General features: G+C 35.4%; 2 protein-coding genes across 2 annotated transcripts in view; one reads left to right on the top strand and one right to left on the bottom strand.

Annotated features, from left to right (window-relative positions):
• pgap6 (post-glycosylphosphatidylinositol attachment to proteins 6) overlaps positions 1-8,798 on the top strand; it is a 13,227-nt gene extending 4,429 nt beyond the window's left edge. Inside the window, exons 5-13 of the mRNA XM_052546285.1 lie at positions 210-472; positions 572-900; positions 1,382-1,475; positions 1,564-1,681; positions 1,817-1,956; positions 2,039-2,217; positions 3,397-3,543; positions 4,815-4,931; positions 6,763-8,798. Of these exons, the coding sequence (XP_052402245.1) occupies positions 210-472; positions 572-900; positions 1,382-1,475; positions 1,564-1,681; positions 1,817-1,956; positions 2,039-2,217; positions 3,397-3,543; positions 4,815-4,931; positions 6,763-7,056 (1,681 nt within the window). The 3' untranslated portion in view covers positions 7,057-8,798. The remainder of the gene's footprint in view (positions 1-209; positions 473-571; positions 901-1,381; positions 1,476-1,563; positions 1,682-1,816; positions 1,957-2,038; positions 2,218-3,396; positions 3,544-4,814; positions 4,932-6,762) is intronic.
• rgs11 (regulator of G protein signaling 11) lies at positions 8,697-25,351 on the bottom strand. The gene is made up of 17 exons (XM_052546286.1): positions 25,224-25,351; positions 24,486-24,582; positions 17,808-17,858; positions 16,449-16,555; positions 16,280-16,331; positions 16,073-16,131; positions 15,888-15,964; positions 14,639-14,720; positions 12,985-13,050; positions 12,699-12,722; positions 11,906-11,967; positions 11,616-11,729; positions 11,397-11,512; positions 10,337-10,424; positions 9,895-10,033; positions 9,493-9,575; positions 8,697-9,422 (listed from the first exon to the last, which is right to left on the bottom strand). The coding sequence occupies exons 1-17, from the start codon at positions 25,284-25,286 to the stop codon at positions 9,296-9,298; spliced, it is 1,407 nt and encodes a 468-aa protein (XP_052402246.1). The 5' UTR covers positions 25,287-25,351; the 3' UTR covers positions 8,697-9,295.

Here is a 25,351-nt window from a genome sequence, read left to right as displayed (position 1 = left end):
TATATTAAAATAGAAAACAGTTATTTTAAATAGCAAAAATATTTCAATACTTTGGATCAAATACATAAATGCAGGCTTGTTGAGCAGAAGAGTCTTCTTTACAAAATATTTAAAAAATCTTACTTTTCAAAATCTGGGTAGTCTATATATGTATGTATGTATGTAAAGTAAGTTTCTGTTTTGAAATATTTTGTGCCTTTTCTGTTTAGGGTCTTTGTTCCAGAGTTCACCTCCAGGTTGGATGTTTTCATCTTGAACTGTTCTGTAAAGCTGGGAAATGATTGCGGGCTGTCAATCACTGTAGGCTCCAGTACTTTGAGGCAGGGCTCAGAGGTGAAACAGAACTGTTCAGGGTTAGAGAGCTGCTCCGCATCCGTCCTCATTCCCCCGTGGAACAGCTGGTTGCTGGTTACTGTTGAGACTAGTCAACCAAACACGACCATACCTTTTAGCATTTCTGCCAATGTCACAGGTTTGTTTTGATGAATCTTTCACTGTAATACATTTTTTTTTGTCAGTTATTGCTTAGTTCTTTTATGTCTTTCTCTCCTCTTTCACTTCATCCATACAGTGGGATGTAAACCTCTGAGCGTCTCTTCAGATTTCAACACCTCAGCCTTTATTCGTACCATCATTGCTCCCCAAAGCAACAGCTCAGGTGGCCTCAGTAACACATCCGTTTCCATGAGAGACCAGCCGAGCCTCCGCGCTAACAGCTCTGAGCCAGTGTGCATGAGAAGCCCTTCAGTGCTCCGAGATGAACAGGATGTGCTATCACTACGCTTCATCGTTTCCAGCAGCAACCTAACCGTGACCTCAGACCTTCCCACTGTGCTCACACTTGAGCACTCTCCTGGTGACAGTGGCGGCACGTTTGTTGTACAGCTCCACTTGAACACTGTAAGAATATAATATAATATTGTCTGTGAGATTTTTGAATCATTTTAAAAGAAGTCTTTTGTGCTCACCAAGGCAGTGTTTATTTCATAGAATTGAAATAAAAACATTAAAATTATGTAACATTATTACAATTTAAAATAACTTTTCTTTCTTTATTTATTTTAAAATCTTATCTATTTCTGTGATGGCAAAAGCTTATTTTTCAGCAGCCATTACTCCAGTCTTCAATTTTAGAAATCATTCAAATATGCTGATTTGTTGCTCAAGAAACATTTATTATTGTTTTTTTAATCAGTGTATCGAATGTATGTGTGTGTGTGTGTATATATACATCTCACAGCCACTTCTATTATTTGAGCACAGCATATTTACTACAACCATTGTGATATCAATAATGAATTGTTACTCAGTTATCCTAGTAACTTTATATAATTAAAAATACAGAAAATTACAAAAATGTATTCTTGTGCTTGTGGCATAGAGTTCTTTGGTTGGCGGATTTGCTCGTGTCAAAGCATGTCTCACACCTTCTGCTCCTGTACTTCATGTCAACCTCAGCCAGACTTGTGCTACAGGTCAGTCACATTCAAATTTGTGCAATGCCTGTTTACTATTCTCCTGCATGTCACAGTTGAAGCTCTTTGCATATGTGTGTGCTTGTAGGGCTTATGCAGGGCTATTCTCTGAGCGTGAGCAGCAATGAATCACAGGCTCTGTTGAGGATTCCGTTTCCAGACACAGCAGTGTGGTACCTCAGCCTCCAGACCGTGTGCAATGACAGGTCGGTTGTGAAAATTCAGTGCTAAACTAGCACACACAGTAAGATCAACCTGTCCTATATCTCTATATTGTATTACTTCAGATATTCCTAAAGCACCTTCTGAGCATTATTTATGGTCCTGTGTTGTCCTTCCAGTGTCGACTGCAGGAACGCATCCGCGATAGTGAGTGCGTCTGTAAGTGTGAGTGCGTGCATTGATGACTGTGGACCGTATGGAGAGTGCAGACTGCTACGCACGTACAGCTACCTCTATGGCGCATGTGTATGCAAAGCAGGTAAACAAACACACATGCAAACAACTGGCCATAAATCATCAAAATGAAAGCGACTGAGTTTGTTACTGTTTTCTGTTGACAGGTTGGCAGGGATGGGGCTGTACGGATGGAGCGACTGCGCAGTCATACTCCCGGCAGATGGCTGCGGCTCTGCTCCTCACCCTCAGTAACTTTTTCTTCATCCCACCCATCGTTGTAGCACTTTACAGAGGATACCACGTTGAGGCCACCATCTACTTCTTTACCATGTTTTTCTCCACGGTATGTTCTTATGTTATAATTTTATCTATCTATCTATCTATCTATCTATCTATCTATCTATCTATCTATCTATCTATCTATCTATCTATCTATCTATCTATCTATCTATCTATCTATCTATCTATCTATTTATCTATCTATCTAATCTGTTTGTCTGTCTGTCTGTCTGTCTGTCTGTCTTTCCATCTGTCTATCTATCTGTCTGTCTGTCTGTCTATCTGTCTCTTTCTGTCTATTTGTCTGTCTGTCTATATTTATCTGTCTGTCTGTCTTACTGTCGTTCCGTCTGTCTGTCTGTCTCTTTCTGTCTATTTGTCTGTCTGTCTATATTTATCTGTCTGTGTGTCTTACTGTCTTTCCGTCTGTCTGTCTGTCTGTCTCTTTCTGTCTATTTGTCTGTCTGTCTATATTTATCTGTCTGTCTGTCTTTCCATCTGTCTATTTATCTATCTATCTATCTATCTATCTATCTATCTATCTATCTATCTATCTATCTATCTATCTATCTATCTATCTGTCTGTCTGTCTGTCTGTCTGTCTGTCTGTCTGTCTGTCTGTCTGTCTGTCTGTCTATCTGTCTGTCTTACTGTCTTTCTGTCTGTCAGTCTGTCTGTCTCTTTCTGTCTATTTGTCTGTCTGTCTATATCTGTCTGTCTGTCTGTCTGTCTCTTTCTGTCTATTTGTCTGTCTGTCTATATCTATCTATCTATCTGTCTGTCTGTCTGTCTGTCTGTCTGTCATTCTGTCTGTCTGTCTGTCTGTCTGTCTCTTTGTCTGTCTGTCTGTCTGTCTGTCTGTCTTACTGTCTTTCTGTCTGTCAGTCTGTCTGTCTCTTTCTGTCTATTTGTCTGTCTGTCTATATCTATCTGTCTGTCTGTCTGTCTGTCTCTTTCTGTCTATTTGTCTGTCTGTCTATATCTATCTATCTGTCTGTCTGTCTGTCTGTCTCTCTGTGTGTCTGTCTGTCTGTCTGTCATTCTGTCTGTCTGTCTGTCTGTCTGTCTGTCATTCTGTCTGTCTGTCTGTCCGTCTATCTATCTATCTATCTATCTATCTATCTATCTATCTATCTATCTATCTATCTATCTATCTATCTGTCAGTGTCTGTCTATCTATCTGTCTGTCTGTTTATAATACATGTTGCATATTTTGTTTTCATAATGATGATGTCTGTTGCAGTTTTATCATGCATGTGACCAGCCCGGAGTGACTGTGATGTGCATCATGGACTATGACACTCTGCAGTTCTGTGATTTCTTGGGTTCTGTTGTGTCAGTGTGGGTGACCATTGTGTGCATGGCACGGCTCCAGGATCCAGTAAAATATGTAAGTGCTATATTATGTATATTTTTTTATTTTAATCATAAATGGCCATTATTGTTGTTAATAATGTGCACACCTCCCACAGAGTAATGGTAGATGTGTTGGCGCCTTGTAATTGGTGGAAGGGGTCATACAGCATCTTTAATAACTAAAGATTGATTGCTATTGGTATTATGACTATTTTTATTCAAGTGTGAATGTTACCAATGTCTTGTTACACATTTGTAGATACTATGTACCAATGTGTACTTTCACTGTGGTTACATACTACGTACACATCTAGTTACTATGTAAGCACACAGATATTAGGGACACTTAATATTAAGTAGGATCAAAATTTTAATTACAACATACCAGCAGACAGCTGCAGGGTGGAACTGAAACTGCTGTATTGTGCCATTAAATTGTACCATTGTGCTGTCATGTACATTCATGAAAGTATCAAATGTCTTTATCACCTTTTAAACTGCAATGGAACTATTGTGGAATGGGCCTTAAATAGCACGACATGTTTAACTAGACCTACCTGTTCTTTAAAGGAAATGTTGTGATAGTTCATACCAGCTATTGTTACTTTGAAACAATACAAACCAAAAGCCAGTAAAACATTTTTATTTATAGTCATGTTATTATGTCTATAAATTAGAAGAATGATTTGTTAACTAAGTGTTCCTGTGGCTCAGGTGGTAGAGCATTGCGTTAGCAGTGCAAGTTTGTGGGTTCGATTCCCAGGGAACACGTTAGGTAAAAACTGTTAGCCTGAATGCACTGTAAGTTGCTTTGGATAAAAGCGTCTGCTAAATGCATACATTTAATTGTAATTTTAATTTAATTTAACTGATCAATAAACATAACATAACATTATATATTAAATATTATATAATGGTTTCCCCCCTTTTAGTCAAGGAAATTGTAAGTTTGCCTTGTCAATTGTCATTTTCTATTCAGAATGAAATATTAGACTTCAGTAAACACCCCCAAACTATTACATATAATGTTTCATATAATGAATAGAATGTGGGTCCTCTGTTGTAAATGTTCTCATGCTTCTGATGTCAGATTTTTAGACTGGGAAGAAAGTTTTTAGTTCTGAAACAGTTTACTTATTACAATGAATTTTTATTTTATTTATATAATTAAATGATGATTTACAATACGACCCCTTTACATGTATATGCTAAACACTTTAATCAATAATTAATAATTATTAATTATCTACTTAAAGTTTGTGTTGGATGTCAATTTTAATAGCTTATTTTGTTCTTACATTGCAGCTATTGTTTATGGCGGGCACTCTTGTCATTTCTATGGCGATGCAGTTGGACCGCAGGGGACTTTGGAACCTTTTAGGTCCTGTCCTGTTTGCTTTGGTCATTATGGTCACTTCCTGGGTGAGTTAGACTTTTCCATTACTCCAAAACATTGAATTCTTCATGTATTCATTGTATTTCTTGTTTTTTGATATTGTGATAGAAAAATGACAGGGATAGGTTTTAAATGTGTAAATACACTACTTTTCATTAAGAGGTTAAGAGATTTTTGTAATGAAATTAATTTGTTTATTCAACATATATGCATTACGTTGATAAATAAATAAAAAAAAAAATATATATATATATATATATATATATATATATATATATATATATATATATATATATATATATATATATATTAGGGTTGTCAGTTTAATGCGTTAACTTAATTAATTAGTTATGAAAAATAATGCGATTAAAATATTTGAACACTGTAAACGCCGTCTCTGTGCAAAACAGCAGTTTAGTTTCTGAATGAATCTGCATTTTGAACGAATCATGTAAATCAATGATTCAAAGGCCCATTCAAAAAGAGAGTCATTTACTTTTACATCCCTGAATGAATCAGCCTTTTGAACCATGAACTTATCCAATGAATGAATAAATGATACATAAAGACATTTACTGCCGCCACCTGCTGGCAGATTTAGTTTATTATTTAGAGAATAACAATAATAAAAACCTTAAAGGGGGGGTGAAATGCTCGTTTTCACTCAATATCCTGTTAATCTTGAGTACCTATAGAGTAGTACTGCATCCTTAATAACTCCAAAAAGTCTTTAGTTTTATTATATTCATAAGAGAAAGATAGTTTGTACCGATTTTTCCCGGAAAAATACGACAGGCTGGAGGCGTGACGTGTGGGCGGAGCTAAATAATGACGAGCGCCAGTAGGCTTTTGCGTTGAGAGCGTTTGGAAGCTGTGACACAGATCCAGAAGCTGAAATTTAACAAGAGCAGCATCAGCAAACGACGTCTCTATGTGGTATGTACTGAAACTGTATATATTTGCTTAGCGGTTTTGGAAAATGACTAAGTTCCACTTTATGTCATCTTTTTTTTTTTTTAAGCTGTACATGTGGAAAGTGCAGTTTGATGACAACATCGCATGTTGTTTACTTGATGTGCTTACACGCTGATAGCTAAGTTAACAACACAGAGATATTGTGTTTTACTCACCGCATGCGGTTCCAACACACGATCGTGACCCTTTTTCGTTGGGACTGCATTATCCTTAAGAAATAAACGATGTGCAAATCCAGCGTCAAACTGGGCCTTGTTTGTAAAACAAGCATCTTCGAAATGCAGGGAACAAACAAAAACACTTGCACAACTCCGCTGATGCTCTGTAAAAATAAACTCCATCCACTGGTCCCTTAATGCCGTTTTTTTTTTTTGGTAATCTGTGCAGGGTTGTCTTGCCCTGGCAACCAAAAACACACTTCTCTGAAATTTCGCGACGCTCTCGCTCTGATCAGTGAAGTCTGTTGTGCTCTCAGTGCTCTGCTACACGGGAGCGCGCGCTCTTCCAGCAGAAGTGCCCTCAGGACCCTTATAAGGAAATTCCGCTCCATCTAACGTCACACAGAGCCATACTCGAAAAAAAACTTTCCGAAACTTGTGACAAACCGGAAGGAGTATTTCTGGAACAGAAATACTCCTTCAAACGTACAAATTAATTTTTGAAACTTTGTCCATGTTAAGCATGGGAATCCAACTCTTTAACAGTGTAAAAAACTCAGTATGCATGAAATAGCATTTCACCCCCCCTTTAAAGGGATAGTTCACCCCAAAAATATAACTTTCTGTCATCATATATTCACCCTCATGTATTTTCAAACCTTTCTTTTGTTGCACATAAAAGAAGGTGTTATTTCCTGTCCTGTTGACTTGTGTTACCTGACAGGTTTACCGAGGAGTGAAAAGGCATCAATGCTATCCTCCGTTGTGGCGCCGCTGGGTGTTGTTCCTGCTTCCAGGCATCGTATCTGCATTGATTGGTGTGTGCGTGTACGTCTTCGCTCAGACCGACAGCAACTACTACTACACTCATTCCATATGGCATGTCATGGTGGCCACGAGCGTGGTCTTCCTCTTACCACCCCGTGAAAAACACATCCCCCCCTGGGGCTGGACCAACAAAATCTGTAGCTACAGGAGATGCAAAAATGAGAAAGTAGAGCTTTACACTGTCACCTAAATACACTGCTATTGATATTTGCACAAACTGTGCATTTGAACAGTTTTACAAACATTAGTGGTTAGCTTAAAGAAACACTACTTAAAGGAATAGTTTACCCAAAAATGTCATTTTTACTGTCATAAGCCCATAAACCAAATCAATGGAACACAACAGGAGATTCTTGACAATTAATAGTGACACAACAAACTTTTTTTTCCACCTCACAAAGCTATTGTGACTTCAGAAGGCTTCAGTCATGTAGACTACATTTATGGTGCTTTTTGATGAATGAAAACTTCTCCTTTTGTGTTTCATGGAAGAGAAAAAAAAACTGCTTACAGGTTTGAATGAAGTGAGGGTGAGTAAATAATGCAATAATTTGCATTTTTGAATGAACTATTCCTTTAAACAGGATAATTTTACACTTTTTAACTTTTTTAAATGAACGATTTCACAGAGAACAACAGCAATGTCAATTATTTAAAAACGAAAACAAACAAAAGCCAACTTGCTGAATGTCATTTGACCCAGTTTACCCCATGAAGCACTTTTGAGAGTTCAATTTATCAGCATTTGTGATGTTCTTTGTCTTTATTGTATTTTTTTTTAACTCTTTTGAGGAAAACACTACTGATTTCAAGGTCTATTCAGCACTTTTGTCTGTTGATTTTTATAGCACTTCATTGAATCTGCACCCGCAGAACTGGGATTTTTTTCTGCAGAAATGATTTTTTTTTTCAAAACCAGCACAGAAAATAAAGAAATTGCAGATTCTCTCTGGACCTACTTATGACGTTGAGGATCGTGTTGGGCATTGTGATTACCAGAGAGTACTGTTGTCTGTGTCTCTGAGCTATTGTTTGCATACACTGGAGAACAGGTGCAATAGTTCCTCGATTAATAGCCAGAATTGTTTTACACTATTATTTATACCACTGTCAGGAATGTATAAGAAATGACCTCCCTTCTTCCTCCCTGAAAGCCTTGGAAATTTTCTTGAGATTTTGTTCTTCCGTTTCCTAGGGGAAGAACTTTTTAAACTCGCTTTAAATTGTGTTTGTTTGATGTTACCAGTATGTGAAATTATGGTTGTATGCCAGTATGAATGGCTGTGTCTCCTTACTAGGTTAAAGGTGTGTGTGTGTGTGTAATAAGTATCTGACGTATGATGACATGATGTATTTAAGATGAGCTTCTGTATTGTTCAAGGCTTTACATAGATATGCATAATTCTGCACTTCTGAACCCTCAGGCCAGTATAAACTTGAAGAGGCATCTGTGGACGTTCTTTTAAGTTAAGATTTTACATAGCAGCTGTCCTTTAAAGATCAAGTGTATGTAAATCAGCATCTCGGGTTTCCATTTAAAGTGATTCATCTCTTGTTTTCCAGAGGAGGTTAGGGTTGGAATATTATACAGATGTTTTACAATGTTTTATATTCATTTAGTATCGGGATTGATATTGAAAATTAATATAATAGTTTATTTGTAGATCTGCGAATCCCAAAATCTTTTCTTCTTTCTTATGGGATTTAGTTTTGATTTAATATTGCTTATGATGATCCTTGTTCTTCTTTGTGTCCATTGGTAGGCCTTGTAAGTTGCACATATATGCACTTGTGTTTGGGGTTGAGAATGAAGCAGTGCAGTCACAGAGATTATGTTTCTTTATTCTTGTTTTTATTTGTGCTCTTGATTTCTGTCTCCTCTGTTTCTGAAAATGATCTATATGCCAATAAATGGAGAAATAAATAATTTAATGATTATTTAAAACTGGTTTCTTGGATGTTCTTAGACGGATGTACTCTGTCCATTCAAGTATTCACTGAAGCATGTGATGTTAAAATATGTCAATAAACTGTAACAATAGTACATTTATAGCAGAAAGGAAAAACGTTATATCAAATAAATACATTAAAAACATAACAAATGTGTGAAAAGAGCAAGTTACACTTAAAACGCTGAAGAAAACACATTTGTTGAACAGCTGAAAGTTGGTAATATATCTGTTGTCTTACGGCATTATTGCTACACCATAAATAGTATTTGTGAAATGCATGATAAGCTGTATTTCTAAATATCATATAGAGAAATGTGAACCGGAATCTAGCAATCTTATTATATAATGACCTTTAGTTATGACAAATGTTATGTTAGTTATGAGCACAACAAGAAGCAATGCAGGTGCCACTTACAGCTGTGTTAGGTAACATAACAGCACAAAATAAAAAAAAAGCAGTAAATATTGTGTGCATGTTTAAAGCCGGGATGCTGTTCCGGAATTAGAGTTGGAGTTCTTTGCCTTCCCATCATCCTCTGCGGTTTGGGTGGCGAGGGCAGGCGAGGGGCTGGAGTGACGCTGACGACGCATGAACGGGAAAACACTGGACATACACACAGACAAACATTATAAGACATCTCTTCCTCTGCAGACTGAGCAAAAGAGGCTCTTACCTTTTTTTGGTTTCCTGTGGTACTATTGCTCTGGCTAATAAGTTCTTGTAGAGTTCAGATTTGAGATAACGAGGGTATGAATCCTACAAAGAAACACAAAAGACATTTATTGAACTTTAGAAAGAATATTCAAATCTCTTTAGCATCTTTTCATATCACAAAGGCCTTGTTTACAGTATTAACATCATATGACCCATATTCATTTACATTTACATTCATTCAGTCACATGGGAGTCTTCACTTCTTTAGTTTAAAAGTTTGGGGTCATTATGTTTTATTCCACAATTGTCACAATATTATTGTATTTACTGTATTTTTGATCAAATAAACGTCTTTCCAAATCTTTCAAAAATAAGATCAACCCCCACATTCTGCATTAGATCACAGAGCTGAACATTATACCTTTTTCATGAGAAAGTAAATGTGCATTTGAGCATCATCCAAGACAAAACGATGAGGGCGCTTGAGTCCTTCCAAGGTCTTTTCCATGGTCTTGCTGTCAATATTCACCCAGCGACTTGCACCAGGAGCCAGGAACTGCCTGATAGATTATAATGGAGATCAGTTACAAAGTTCAGCAAAAAAACCACATGAGGTGACGAGAAACTTTCATTCATATATGGCACACTGATTAAGTATATACAGTACAGTACATACTTACTGTTTTAGTGTATATATACATAGATTTATTTTTGTGATGGTGAAACTAAATTTTTTGGAAAACCATAGTATATTTTGTTGATGAATAGAAAGTTCAAAAGAACAGCATATTTAGAATATAAATATTTTGTAACCTTATAAATGTCTTTAAGACTGTTGCATGGATAAAATCTTAAGGTCATACTTGTAAACCTCATCCACTTTCTCTGGAATTTTTGCAGTCTCTCCGTGACGAACGTCTTCACAGGCCTGCCAGAAACACAGGTTCTCCGCTGATAACACGAGAGAAACCAAGAGAGGAACAAGAGAGAAGCACCCAGGAATGGGGACAAAAGAAGATGATGAGAAAGAGAACGGGGAGAGAGAAACATGAAAAATTGTTACATTATTCATATATACAGAGTATGCAGCAGGATAAAAACGGAATCTATTAAAGCTCCAGAATTACAGAAGGGAACGACAAATTTGGGACGCTCTTCAGAACTGGGTTAAAATAAAAGATGTTTATATAAAGAGGGATTCAGACAAACAAACCACAGTGATTTGGAAAATTCCATGGTATTGTTTGATGTGAATACAATTTATACTAAAGACCAGCTGGTATTGATTTAATACAACAGTACCAAATCATTTTTGGTTTAAGTTTCTGATATGCAGAACTGATTTTGAAACAATTCTAATAACTAAAATATTCATCACCAGCCAAAGATGAACAGATTGCTACAAAGATTTCAAGAAACCTGTATATTTATTATAATTAACACCTGGCCAAAGCTGCATAAAGTAATGTAACTAAAATTTTAAATAAGTCTTTTGTAATCTAAGATTCTGCACTTCCGGTATTTTGCTCACTAGCACTAGCTTATGCTAGTTTTGTTTTGAATTTTAAGATGTTTAAAATGTTACAAAAGATATAGTATACCTAGAGACTGGAGGAATGATGTTAAAAATTCAGCTTAGCATCACAGAAATAAATTATTAAGTCAAATATTATAATTGCAAACGTTATCTGTAAACGCAGTTGTTATTCTATATAGCCCAACCAGATGGCGCCATTTTCTAGTAAAACACATATTGAACTTATTAAGTATTGGTCAAACCAATTATGTGTCTATATTTATCCAGTACTTCAGTACACAATATGTCTATGTACTACTACTACCTGACGCTATAACTATACTATGGTATGTCACAGTCCTGTTTGTAAGTGTCATGAATACTTTTGTTAATTTGTGTGTGTGTACCGCTGAATTCTTTCTCCAAATACGTGAGAAACTCTTTTCTTCCCATCGGGTCGTTGAGCAGCTCCATGAAGCAAAAGCTCCAGCGCTCCACACGCAGTTTAGTCGGCAAAGCCACTCTATTTCAGGAAAACAGAGATATACAGACAAATACTGACCTTCAGACAGAACTTAGTGTACTTCAGTGTTAAATGGTTATTCATGTTTGATCATGTGACTCACGTTTCAGAGGTCATGTTCCAAAACATGATATCATCTGTGATCCAGGGGTTGCTGGGAAGACATCCTTGCATTATGGGGTCATGGGGCTGGTACTGCTCACAGTACTTAACGTAACTGCACACACACACACACACACACACACACACACATGTAAGGCCAACACAAAGGGTTATGGTAAGAGTTCTTTTTAAAAGATACTTTTAGGACAGTCCATTAGCTCTAGCCTGGAGTCTTAGACTTCAGCAGAGTTCACACACATACACACACACACACACACACACACACAGTACCTCTCAAGGCAAATGGAGGACTTTACACGATTCCTCGCCAGGCTTATCCTGTTATGCTCAATCTAAGGTCGTTTACCATAAAAACACAAAAAGAATAGAAGAACAGATTGTGCTGCATAAGTAAAGATTTATGTAGAAACATTTTTTTTTTTTACAAATAAATATTATTATTACAGATATTAGAATAATTTAGTTTGAATGCTTTCTCTATTTATTTTTTTTTTTTTTTGTAAAAATCATAGTTGTAGTATAATTATGGTTTTTTAATGTCTCTTTTAGACTCCGGGCTACATTTATTTAATCGAAAAGCCACTAAAAACAGTGAAATGTGGTCACAATAGAAAAAAAGATTTCTATTTGAATATATTTTATTCATTTGAATTTTCAGCAGTCATATGCATACATACAGTATATATATATATATATATATATATATATATATATATATATATATATATATATATATATATATATATATATATATATATATATATATATATATTTTTTTTTATATATAATCATATATATATATATATATATATATATATATTTATGCGCACACACACACACATTTCTCTGTAGTCAGAGTCCTTGTGCAAACAAAAATCTTACTGGATTATTACAATTAATGCCATAATAAATGTAAACTGATATTGCCTAATGACACACTACAGAAAAAGATAGAAAATATCTGACATAAAAGCATCAATCTATTTATACTTTTGTTATAATACTTTTGGCATACACTGTATGGTTTTAAATCAGTTGACCACCTGCCATTCAAATTACTCACCTCTTTTTTGTAGAATTCTGCATTCTTTTCTGAAATGCACAATGACAAAATATCATCAAAATATATTAGCTTTCTTAAAATTAATCACTTTCTGATCTTGCAATGGAATGAAATGACAGCAAGAAATGAGGCAGTGTTTTAGAGATTACTTACTTGAACAAGGATGCATGATTTAAAAAAAAACAGAAATAAAGAGAAAAAAGCTATAGATGATGCTTGAACATGAGAGATTCTGCTGTGAATGTTTGTTTATATATTGTTGTGTTGTGGTGGTCAGTTTACTGACCAGCTGCACTCGTGTGTTCATGGTTCTTCTTTCCGGTCCATGATCTATACTGTCCTGCGTACCGGGCTGAAAATGTGTTCACAAAGAGATACTGTATATGAATCAATGACAAAATAACGATGTTTACGATCAAAGCATGTGCCAAGCCCTTAGAAATATGATCTCTGTATTCATGTTGGTATCTTCTGAAATGTATAGCATTAAACATGGATTATGTAAGCATAAACATATCTTAATCTTTATTATCAAATATAGTTTTCACATCAGAATTTTTTTTAAATAAAGTTTCAAGTTTTTTTTTTTCTTTTTTTCTTAAGGTTATGTTTTCATACAAACCTAAACTAGCCCTGCCGCTTGCTGGGCTTTAAAGAAGTCCTCCTTTCAGTGACATCATGTCCTGTTTTTACTTTTTTTTTTTTTTAAACAATTTAAACAATTTAAAATGTAAATTGTTTCAAAGTTCTAAAAAAAAATTCTCAGTGTTGTGAAAAACAAATCTGATTTTTATTTTATTTTTTACAATCTAAGAACAAATACACCACCTTAACATTTTTATTTTCTCCACATCAGAAATGATTAAATTATATTTTTACTGTAAATTCATAAAATTCAAAACATGTTCATCATACAAGATATATACGTCACTGTCCAGAGAATCCATTATAAATATACAGTATTTGAAAAATATCGTGAGCCTTGTTTTTACAGGCTTTCAGACTAACCCAAATAACAGTAATGTCTGGCAGGTGGATTTACAGCATTTTCACAGAATTAGTACACCACACACACACACACACACACACACAGTCACAATATATGAATGAAATGGTCTCTAAATCCACCCCAGATTAAATCATCAGCTGTATTCCTCATTAAAATGACCTTTTGCAGGGGTGCAGGAGTAACATAAGAAACACACACACACACACACGCTGTATACTAGTGGCCAGTGTCACATACACACACACAGCCATACATACACTAAAACACACATATTCACTTAGTAATAGAATATCCTCTTAAGCGCTCTGCCAAAAGATGGAACCATTAGAGATATACCAGCACGTACACACACACACACACACACACACACACACATACACACAATCCTTCTGGTTCAGTATGCTACTATTTCATCCATCAAGACACTTAAGCTCATGTTAAAGCAATCCATATATACCCTTTGCACTCATGTGTGAGTGTGTTTCAAAGCCACAAATGTGTTCCACTCATTCTCCTTTTCTTCTGCCAGAATCTGCCCTCCCTTTCTCCTGATCTCCTCTCGCTCTGTCCCCTTCCCCCTTCCCCCTTTTTCCTCTGCTTTGCAATGCTTTTAACTGACTGGCTGAATATTTCATAAGCAGAAGCTGGATAGAGATATGAAGGCACGTGCCAGAAGGGCACAGATGCTGTGGCTGCTTAAGCATCATACACTGACTAATGCATTTAACATGCTTTCAATTTCTATATCACATTTCTGAAAGGTGATACGCAGTATGTTACTTTTCTGATTATTTAATTCATGAACAGACAAAGACGGCAACCTTGATAGGCACTACCATGTTACTCCAATGTACTTCAAAGAATACTATGGTGTAAGCATTGCCATGGCATGTTTTGTTAGCGTTGTGAGTTTACAGTGTTCGGGACTTACAGGAGGTCTGTTCACTAGCCAGTAAGCTTGTTCCTGACACTCCAGCACGATACGATCTGCTTTTCGACGCTGTTTTGATGCCCTTAAATATAAGGAAATGAACAAGATAAGGCCAATGCACAGACATAAAGAAACTCTAGACAGCAACCATCAGAAAAATATTTTATATTGATTTTTTTTTTCAACATTCAAAAATATGTTTAATATTTAATAGTGCATAAAACTTGAGTTTAAAACATTTAGAGCTATATAAATTATTTGTATGCAAGGAAGAATTGTTTAAATTGCAAAGGAGTGTAGTGTATCCACTACAGAGAATTTTGTGATTTTCATGCCATTTTTGTTGTTGTTTATTGTGTAAATTATATTTTCCATTTTATTCTTAATTTAAATGAAAGGCAAAGTAATTTTTTTTTGGGGGGGGGGGGGGTTGTCATTTTATTAGCTTATTTTATATATATATATATATATATATATATATATATATATATATATATATATATATATATATATATATATATATATATATATATATATATATATATATATATATATATATATTTGTTTTTTTTTTTTTTTTTAATTGTCAGTACATAAAATAAAGTGAAAATGAGAATTTATGCAGTGGCAACTAACTGAAATGAAATACATTTCAGTTTTTTATATTTTATTTCAGTTAACATTTATTTTAGCATTTAGTGGTTTACTTTCAGTCAACTATAATACAATTTAATGAAAGTAAAACCTTTTATATATATATATATATTATATATATATATAGATTTTATATATATATAGATTTTATATATATATATATATATATATATATATATATATATATATATATATATATATATATATATATATATATATATTGCTAATGTTGAAACCTGGTTTATTTATTTTGTGTTGTTTAAATCAGTTCTAGTATTCTAACTTCAATGGAAATGTATAAACACTTTTAACTAAATATTTAAATATTTAGAAAAAATATATTTATTTTCATGGTTGTACCTATAGGTGGTATTTTCAGCATTTACTTGTTTTTAAACAATTAACAAATGTTTTATATGGTTTATAATTATTCAAAAATGTGATTTTTTATTTTTTTAATATAATTTAAATTATTTTTATATGCTACTTTTATAATGTAGACAATCGAGGGCTAAATGTAATAGGCCGATGAGAGTGTTAAGCGTGTGTGTGTGTGTGTGTGTGTGCATGTTTAGTAATGGAAAAGGATAGTTACCTGAGCTGCTCTCTTGCCTGCATCACAACAAAGTCCCAGGTGTGGTTGATACGTTTATGTAAGGCATTATAGCACTCCTAACAAAGACAGAGATTGAGAAATGAACAACAGATGGCTTCATTGCTTCGTGATTACATTGTACAGTCTTGTTTCTCTATGGTGTGGCTGGCATTTGACCTACATACCTTTTCATACTCAATTAGTTCTCCTTGTTTTCGGATATTCTTCTTGGCCAAGAAGATTGCTTAAACACATAAATAAGTCCACGTATAATAGATTTACCCTCTGAATCTGCTGCAAAATATCGCCTTTTGTACTGAAGCAAATGTATTTTGGTTTGGCACAACATTTTGGTAAATCATTTTATGTTTTGAACAATGGGAAGATCTCACCATAGTCCAGTTCTGAAGCAGGCCAGCGGGTCGACATCCAGTAATACGGCGTCTGATAAAGACAGAGGTTCATTCAGTTGTGCTGAATTTGAAAATGGAAATGTATAAACTGCTGACATGGCATGGGATTTTATGTAAATATTGTGTAAGTGTGTGCATATATAAATACCTGAAAGCGATATGATGAATCGTCAGCTTTCAGAATAAGGTTTCTTGGCTCTTTTAAAGGATAAATGTATCCATACTTTATAAAGAGTTGTCCAACGTGCAATGCCTCTAAATAAAGATGAAAAAATACACCCACACAAGTACAAAAAAAAGAATAATTTTTTAAATTAAAAATATAAATAATTATAGAAATAAAACCAAGGATTTACATTGGTTTAGAATTGTTCATTGTGCTAATGAATTTATTTAGAAATAATTACAAAACAATTGGCAAGTATGACATTTTGATTTAGAAAGACTGAAATAGTATTTTCATAGTTCATACAACATACATCAAATAATCATTGTTTTATTTATGTTATGTTGAGCACAAAACGGGATATTTCGGAGAACGTTGGTAACCAAAGAGTTAAAGGTAGCCATTGACTTCCATAGTATGTTTTTCCATACCATGGCAGGCAATGGGTACCGTCAACAGTTTGGTTACCAGTATTCTTCAAAAATATTTTCTGTTGTGTTCAGCAAAAGAAAGAAACCCATACAGGTTCGGAAGGACATGAGAGTGAGAAAATAATGTCCGAATTTTCACATTTTTTTATTTCCCTTTAACTAAAATAGTAGTAAATGATTTGGTAATACATACATTTCATCTAGTGGTTTCCTACACAAGGTGTTCCCTCACTGCAGTGCACAGATCTGCCAAACTCTCTGGAGTCTTGTTTATTCCACACACAGCTGTGTGCAGCATTACTTGTTTATTAGAGCTTTTCTGAACCATGCAGCCTGTTCTCTGAGAGTGTGACATTTTTGCATTTATTATTAAAAACCTTGCACACCACTCAGCTTACATTACATAAAATCTGACTTTAATTTTAAGCAACTTTCATATGCAATTCAGCTCCCTGTGGTTGTGTGTGTGTGTGTGTATGTTTTGAAGTCCCCCAGGATAACGCATGGAGAATAATGTCATCTCTGGAGAACACTCTCTATAAACCACACACAGGTAACTGCAAATCTCCAACAAATACACCACAGCAGATAGCATGGAAACTATTACACACACAGGCTCTGACATGCACACAGTTAGTCTGAAATCATGAGTTTATGAGCACTGTTTTATTCATTTTAAATGTATTACTTTTATGCACACTTTAAAATAATGGCCTGTTATATCACATTCTCTGAAGAAAATATGAATTGTGCTTGTCCATGCAAAAGTTGCTGACACTTTAGTTTAATAAATAATAAATTTTACTCTAAACGACAATTATCATCATTGTTGCAATCAAGTACAATTCCAATGTTATGTATCAAAAGACAAAGTATCAATATATACTTATAGGTTATATTAATCTCCTACCTTCATCGGAGATAGAAAACTTCTTTATCAGCCATTCAACAATGTCTACACCTGTATGAAATCAAAGAATATGACTGTCAACATAAACGCGGTGTGTCAGACAAAAGAATGTATCCTCTGCAGTGAATGGGTGCCGTAGAATTAGAGTTGAAACAGCTAAAAAAACATCACAATAATTCACAATTAATCCACATGTAGTCCATCAGTTAATGTCTTGCAAAGTGAAAAGCTGCATGCTAACTTTAAAGCATTACTTCTGGCCAAAATATGAGTCCATAATCTATAATTATGCTTCCTACAGTGAAAAAGTCTATCTCCTGTTGTCCTCTCACATCAAAATCTACCAACATACTGGTGTTTAAACTGTTTTTGCTTGTAAGCAGTGCGTGATCTGTGCTTATTTCTCTCCTGATTCAAAAGAGACAGCTTATTCTACCTGGACGCAATGATCTGAAGTTACAAATGTCTTAACAAACGCACAGGTTTTTGCTGCACAAGACATTAATTGATGGACTGGAGTTGAGTGGATTAGTTATTGATTATTGTGGTGTTTTTATCAGCTGTAGAGACTGTCATTCTGACGGCACCCATTCACTGCACAGAATCCGTGGTATTATTACTTTAAGTGACTTTGACTTAAATTTCTAAATCTTAAATTTGCTGAAGAAAGTCATTTGTTCATTCACACGTAGCCCGGTGTCCTCTGAGAGACAAGTGCAGGGGCAAAACATGCACTGTTAGACTAATTAATAGCAAGAAAAATGAGCGCAGAGACTGAAAGCACACACACAGGAGTCTAATTTCACTGCGCAAGCTTCTATTGATTCACTGTCCTCATACACACTCGAGAATTTATGAGATACGCATGGATACTTTGCTGTTAAATGCAGATGCTTTCCACAGTAATAGTGGGAAACTATCCTAGTTGTGCCTCAGCTGTCTCTCTAATCGTGCCATAACATGTCAGAGGCTGGAAAATACGAGGAACAGTCATGTCCATTTGGGATTATCAACAGAGTGAGTGAAGCTTGAAGTTTGCTGCAGTCAGAGAGAGAGAGAGAGAGAGAGAGAGAGAGAGAGAGAGAGAGAGAGAGAATTGAATTTGAATTTGAAAAATAACTTTAATTCACAATCATCTTAATACACACAAACAATAACAAACTGCCAACAGGAAAAAAACAAATTACGGAAAAAAAATTAAATCATCTTCAAAAATGGTACACAAAACTCCCTTGCAACACCAAATCTTCTCAAAAGTAAACAGATCATTCATATTTTTATAAAACTTGTAATCAATCAGCACTCTTGATTTTACCAATGTTAAAAAAGTGTCAATGATGTTTTGCCCATGTTTCTGTTCAATTTTATCCCTTCTAGTAATATATATTGCCATTTTTGCATACCCAATTATAAAATTCAGTAACTGACAAATGTACTTATTTTTTTTACTATATTTAAACCCCAAAATAAACACAGTTTCCGTAAACAATTCATTAAAACCACAAAAACATTTTTCTAAAAAAACAAATAAAGGTATTAATCTAGCACATTGTACGAATGCATGAAAAATTGTTTCTCTTTGTAAACAGAAGGGACAATCATCATTAACTTCCACATTTAAAATCGAAACAAAAGAATTAACCGCTAAAATTCCATGAAGAATTCTCCATTGCAAATCCCCAACCTTTTTTGATAATGGCGGTTTATATAGTACTCTCCATTCTGGTTTTTCATTTTCCTTTAAGCAAAAAAAAGATCTCCATGGTGTATCTGTTTTTCTTGCCAAATGATTCTTATTAAAACCCATTACACAGGCTCCATACAGTATTTTTCCTCTAGTAGATATTACGTCCAACCACTGGGAGTCCCAAGTTTTAAAAGGAAAACCATTAAAACCATCCAACTTTGGTGAGATCATCAAACAAGGGAAAAAATCACTTTCATCAGGAATGGACACTCCAGAAAAATAATCTTTCAACATTAAAACCTCTTCTGTTGTGAGGATAGACTTTAACTTAGCTAAAAACATTGCAACTAATCGAACAGATTTAATGCCTAAAAAATCAGCTACTTTAACAGCATTGTCCAATTTCTCTCCAGCTATGTCCAGCAAATGTCTTAAAATAATCACTTTTGATTCTTTAAGCTTAAAACCACAATTATTGTCATTCACATCGAGCCGAGCCCCAAGAATTAAAGGTTCCTCCAGAAGCCAGTGAAGTGAGTACGGGTTTTCAGATTTCTGAATATAAAAGAGACTCCAAACTTTAAAAAGACTCCTATAAAAAGGTGGAAAAACAGACAAGTCCATTTTTAAAGGGTTTAGTAGAAACAGATGTTTGTTTAGTCCGAGACCTCCAAAGCTTTGCAAGACTATGTGGGCCATTACCCTCCAGCTGACATCTGATGCACCGTCTATAAGTCTCTGCAGAAACTGCAAACGAAAAGCAGCAGTTCTGCTCTGTAAATGAATCAGCCCTTGTCCTCCTTCTTCTTTCGGTAGGTAAAGAACACTCTGCCGATTCCAGTGTAATTTATCCCAGAAAAAGTCTACAATAATCGCTTGTATTTTCATTAGAAGTTGAGGAGGAGGATCAACACACGCCAACTTATGCCACAGTGAAGACGCGACCAGGTTGTTGATCACAAGAATGCGTCCTCTATATGACATTTTAGGGAGCAGCCACTTCCATTTTTCCAAACGTCCTTTGATTTTTTCAACAACTCCTTCCCAATTCTTTTGTTGAGTCGTGTCATCACCTAAAAAAACTCCCAAATATTTTAAACCACCTTCACCCCAGACCAAACCTTCTGGTATTTTTGGTTTACCATTTTTCCATTTACCAACCAAAAGTGTTTCACATTTCTTCCAATTCACTTTTGCCGAAGATACAACAGTGAAATCATTAATCAGATTAAATAAACTTTGCACATCTTTTTGTCCACTTACAAACACCATTACATCGTCAGCATAAGCAGATAAACATATATTTTTTCTACAGTTAGGCAAATGTAATCCATCGATTTTTTCCCTTATTTTTTGTAATAAAGGTTCGATGGCCAAGGCATACAACATTCCAGATAGAGAGCACCCTTGTCTTACACCTCTTTTAACCTGAAATGGAGCACATAAACCGCCATTAATCTTCAATACACTTTCAATTTCACTATAGAGTACCTGGACCATCATAATAAAATCTTTTTTTAAACCAAACGCTGCTAAAGTTTTCCACAAATAGGGGTGCTCAACCCTATCAAAAGCTTTCTCTTGGTCCAGTGTAATCATTCCAAAATCCAAATCCAGCAATTTTGACACCTCGAAAGCATCTCGAACTAAAGAGATGTTATCAACAATGGATCTGCGCGGAATACAGTAAGACTGGTCTGGATGTATTACTTGCCTTATTACTTCGGCCAATCTGTTTGCCAAAGCCTTAGAGAGCAGTTTATAATCACAACAAAGAAGTGATACAGGGCGCCAGTTCTTTATGTCTGTCAAGTCTCCTTTCTTTGGTATTAGCGTTATCACTGCTCTCCTGCAGCTCAACGGCAACATACCTTTTGCCAGACTATCACTCAGCACCTGTAACAAATCCGCTCCCATCTCTGCCCAGAAGGACTTGTAAAAGTCAATTGGAAGGCCGTCAATCCCAGGAGCTTTTCCCGACTCCATGTCATGAAGGGCCTTATATAACTCTCCCAGACTAAGCCCACCTGAAAGAGCCACATTACCTTCTTCTGACATCTTTGGTAGGGAATTAAAAAAATTACTGTCCTCATCACCTTCTATTACACACTCACTTCTATACAAATCTTTGTAAAAATCAACTGCTCTCTTTCGTATATCACTAGGGTTCAACAAAAATTGACCCTCTTCCGATCGCAAGGCTTTAACCAATCTCTTCTGCCCATTTTTTTTCTCTAAACAGAAAAAAAATTTTGACGGTGCATCCATATGATTTATATTTTGGAATCTTGATCTGACCAATGCGCCCTGTGTTCTGTATTCCAGCAGATCCGCTAACTGAGCTTTCTTTTTAAAAAATAGTTCCCAATGATTACTTGTCCCAGTTGATTCAGCTATTTTTTGACACTCACTTAATTCATTCTCCAAAGTTTCCAGAGATCTTTTAAACTCTATAGTGACGTTGCGAGTGTATTGTTGACAAAACTGTCTAATTTTAACTTTACCAATGTCCCACCACTGTTGTATTGATCTAAAATTAGTCTTTGATTTTCTATAATTCTGCCAAAAATATTTAAAAGAATCTCTAAAAAAACTATCATTCAATAAAGAAATATTGAAATGCCAATAGGCGCTGCTAGGTTTGAATGAATCTAAAATAAAATTACATTGTACCATACTATGATCAGAAAAACCTATTGGGGTTATAGAGCAATTCTTGAAAATATTAAACTGATGAGTAAAACCATACAACCTATCTAATCTGGCAAGGGAAACCATGTTTTCCCTCACATGAACCCATGTATATTGTCTTATATTTCCGTTTAATTGTCTCCAAATATCACAAAGATCAAACTTCTTAATGAAATGAATAAGACGTTTCTGAGACAACAAATGGGGTTCTACGTGGTTCCTATCCATCATATTTTCTGTGCAATTAAAATCTCCCCCCAAAAACAAATATTCCTCTTCCGAGCAATTTTGTAAAGTAGTACCCAATAAGTCTAGGAACAACAATCTTTCCATAGGGACTGTTGGAGCATAAATACAGATTATAATTAAAATATAACTTTCATAGACAGCTCTGATTTTTATTAGTCTTCCTTTCACAACTTCATCAATAACGTAAGAAATTGGATTAAAACTCTTAGAAAAAATTACTGCAACTCCTGCACTTATCGAAGTGTTATGGCTTAAAACAGTCAGCCCTTCAAATTCTTTTTCCCAATCTGCTGCATTCCCCCCGTCACTATGTGTTTCTTGTAACAATAAAATATCAAGATTCTTCTGTTTCATTAATTCATTTATCATTCCTCTTTTTTTAATGTCTCTAGCACCATTTACATTCAGGGTTGCTAGACGAACTTCACTCATGACAGAGAGGAGAAAAAAAAGCCCCCAAAAAACCACACTCATTAATGTGGAACATGAGCTTAACTTATTCAACATCATTCTTGAGTTTCTCTACATTCCTCACCAATTTTTTTAAACGATAAACTTCTTTATTTGTGAAGCAACCTTCAGCCATTAAATTCCTCGTTTTCTCCACAAACTGTGTTACATTAGGGAAATACTCTTGTACACACACCCCTCTCTTGTTCTTCGTTGACTTAAGGAATAATTTGATCTCTTCAGCATCATAGCTACGAACAGAGAAATCACTCATAGACAACGCCACACTAGAATCTGATGATTCACCTTCACTTTCTGTTTCATTATCATCGCTACCAAATAAGTCAGCTTTCTTCACAACTTTCTTATTTTGAGACTTATCACTCATTTTTCTTTTTTGAGGTGTTTTGAAACATTCTGTTCCTGTCTCCATCTCCACTTCCACACAATCAATTCCACTCTTAGCCTGATTAACATCAGTCCCAGTAGTACCACCTTCTCTTTCTTTTTCAGGAAGTTTTGATTGTTTTACATCAGATATCATATCAATTTTGTCTTTCTTTTCTGAATCTATACCAGTCACATCAACAGTTTTTATTCCAGCTAACTTCTTGGAAATCACCACAGTCTCCTTATTGTGGTCACCTTGCACTTCTGAGCTCAGTGAAACTATACCAGCTTCTCTACTCGTGCTTGGATTGGAGACCATGTCTCCTTTCTCAGTGACTTTCTTTTCTGAGCAGTTACGAATTAGGTGACCCGTTTTTCCACAAGAAAAGCACCTGGTTTTAGCAGTTGTTACAAAAATGATGTAATCAAATTCATCAGCCTTAAAACTAAGTTTAAGATCCAATTCCTCATCATCCTGAATTATCATGTACGCAAATCTCCTGAACGACACAATATGTTTCAAAAGGGGAGAATCCGTGCTAATCGGGATTTTTTTAATTGGGGATACCAATTTTCCATATCGTGATAAAGCTTCTGTTATTATTTCGTCACTGAGAAAGGGGGGAACATTAGATAAGGTGACCCTCTTAGAAGGTAGTGAAAGGGGAAGAACAGGAACAAACTCGCCACTAATTACAATCCCACGCTCAACTACTTCATTCACCTTTTCAACATTACTAAGAAAAATCACCGTAGCGTTATTCATTCTCGATGCGGATAGAATACAATCATGTCCTACAACTTCGCCTATCGCTAAACAAATGTCCTCTACACTCGCCGCCAACGCCACTTTGACCGCATTGCGTCGCGTGAGTGTAGACAAAACCTGTGTAGTTGGGCTCGTCATGCTTCTCCCGGTAAAGACCGGTAGCACGCGGCCCAAACCACACCAAAAAAATAACCACAAACAAAACAAACAAACAAAGAAAAAAAGGCGGAAAAAGCAAAGATTTTTAGACACAAAAAAACCACTTCACTCACCACACTCTCAATACCCCACACAAGCGCTCAAAAACACCCACACATTTACTCACGCAAACCGCTCTCCTCCACGCACCTGCACCTGCACCTGCACCCACACCCTCGCGCAACAGTCACACCGGAAAGTGAGACAGAGAGAGAGAGAGAGAGAGAGAGAGAGAGAGACTCACCAGTCATTGCATGTGGTATGACCGTAATAAGGAGACGCTGATTGCGCAACTTGATGCCCATATCAGGGTCCTGCATGGATATGATCATTCGCTCCATCTGTATGTGGGCATATGTGAAATATTAGTACTTTTACATATTCATGTATCATACCACACAACTATTTTGCGAACTGCACAGAAGCTAAAATGTGATTAAAATCGTGAATAGCGTAAATATAAATAATAAAAAAAGTTACAAGTTCCTCTATAAACAAATACATAAAAACCTTCATCTTGAATAATAATAATAAGTCTGTTATTTGCCAACTATTCAGGCTATTAACAATAAAGAGAACTTATATTATTTAAGTTATAAATTACCAATTCAAACATTCTCATTGTATTAATTAGGGTGATTTAAAATTACAAAACAGCAAAAGCATCAATACAATAAGCATAACAGGAAGAGTGGATTGTTTTGTTGGATTATTTTTTTTTTTTTACCAACTCCAGTTATATAAATCAGTTATATAAGTAGCCTAAGAAAATGAAAGCACAACTATGCAAATCCAGAACATTTACAGTAAAGAAATGTTAGTTTCGTATTTAACACGTTGCGAGGAAAAGTTCCTATACAGTGTCTTTATAGGCAACAACTGCAGGATGATTAAACTCTGGCTGGTTTGCAAAGACGACAGTATGTTCTGCAGCAGATTTATGATTGTGAGAGCTAAATGCAAATCGACTTTGGTGACTTACCTTGGTCAGACAGGGCATTTGCTGGCGCTGCACTCCATCCTGACTGAGTGTGTTGATGGTCATGTTGACAGCTGCTCGTGTGTCCTGGATGTGAAGTTGAAGAGAGCTGGATGATGCTCTCAGTCTGC

This window comes from Carassius gibelio, chromosome B1, assembly GCF_023724105.1.
Source record: "Carassius gibelio isolate Cgi1373 ecotype wild population from Czech Republic chromosome B1, carGib1.2-hapl.c, whole genome shotgun sequence".
In the NCBI taxonomy this organism is placed as follows: Eukaryota; Metazoa; Chordata; class Actinopteri; order Cypriniformes; family Cyprinidae; genus Carassius; species Carassius gibelio.
This window is presented reverse-complemented; position numbering and strand designations above follow the sequence as displayed.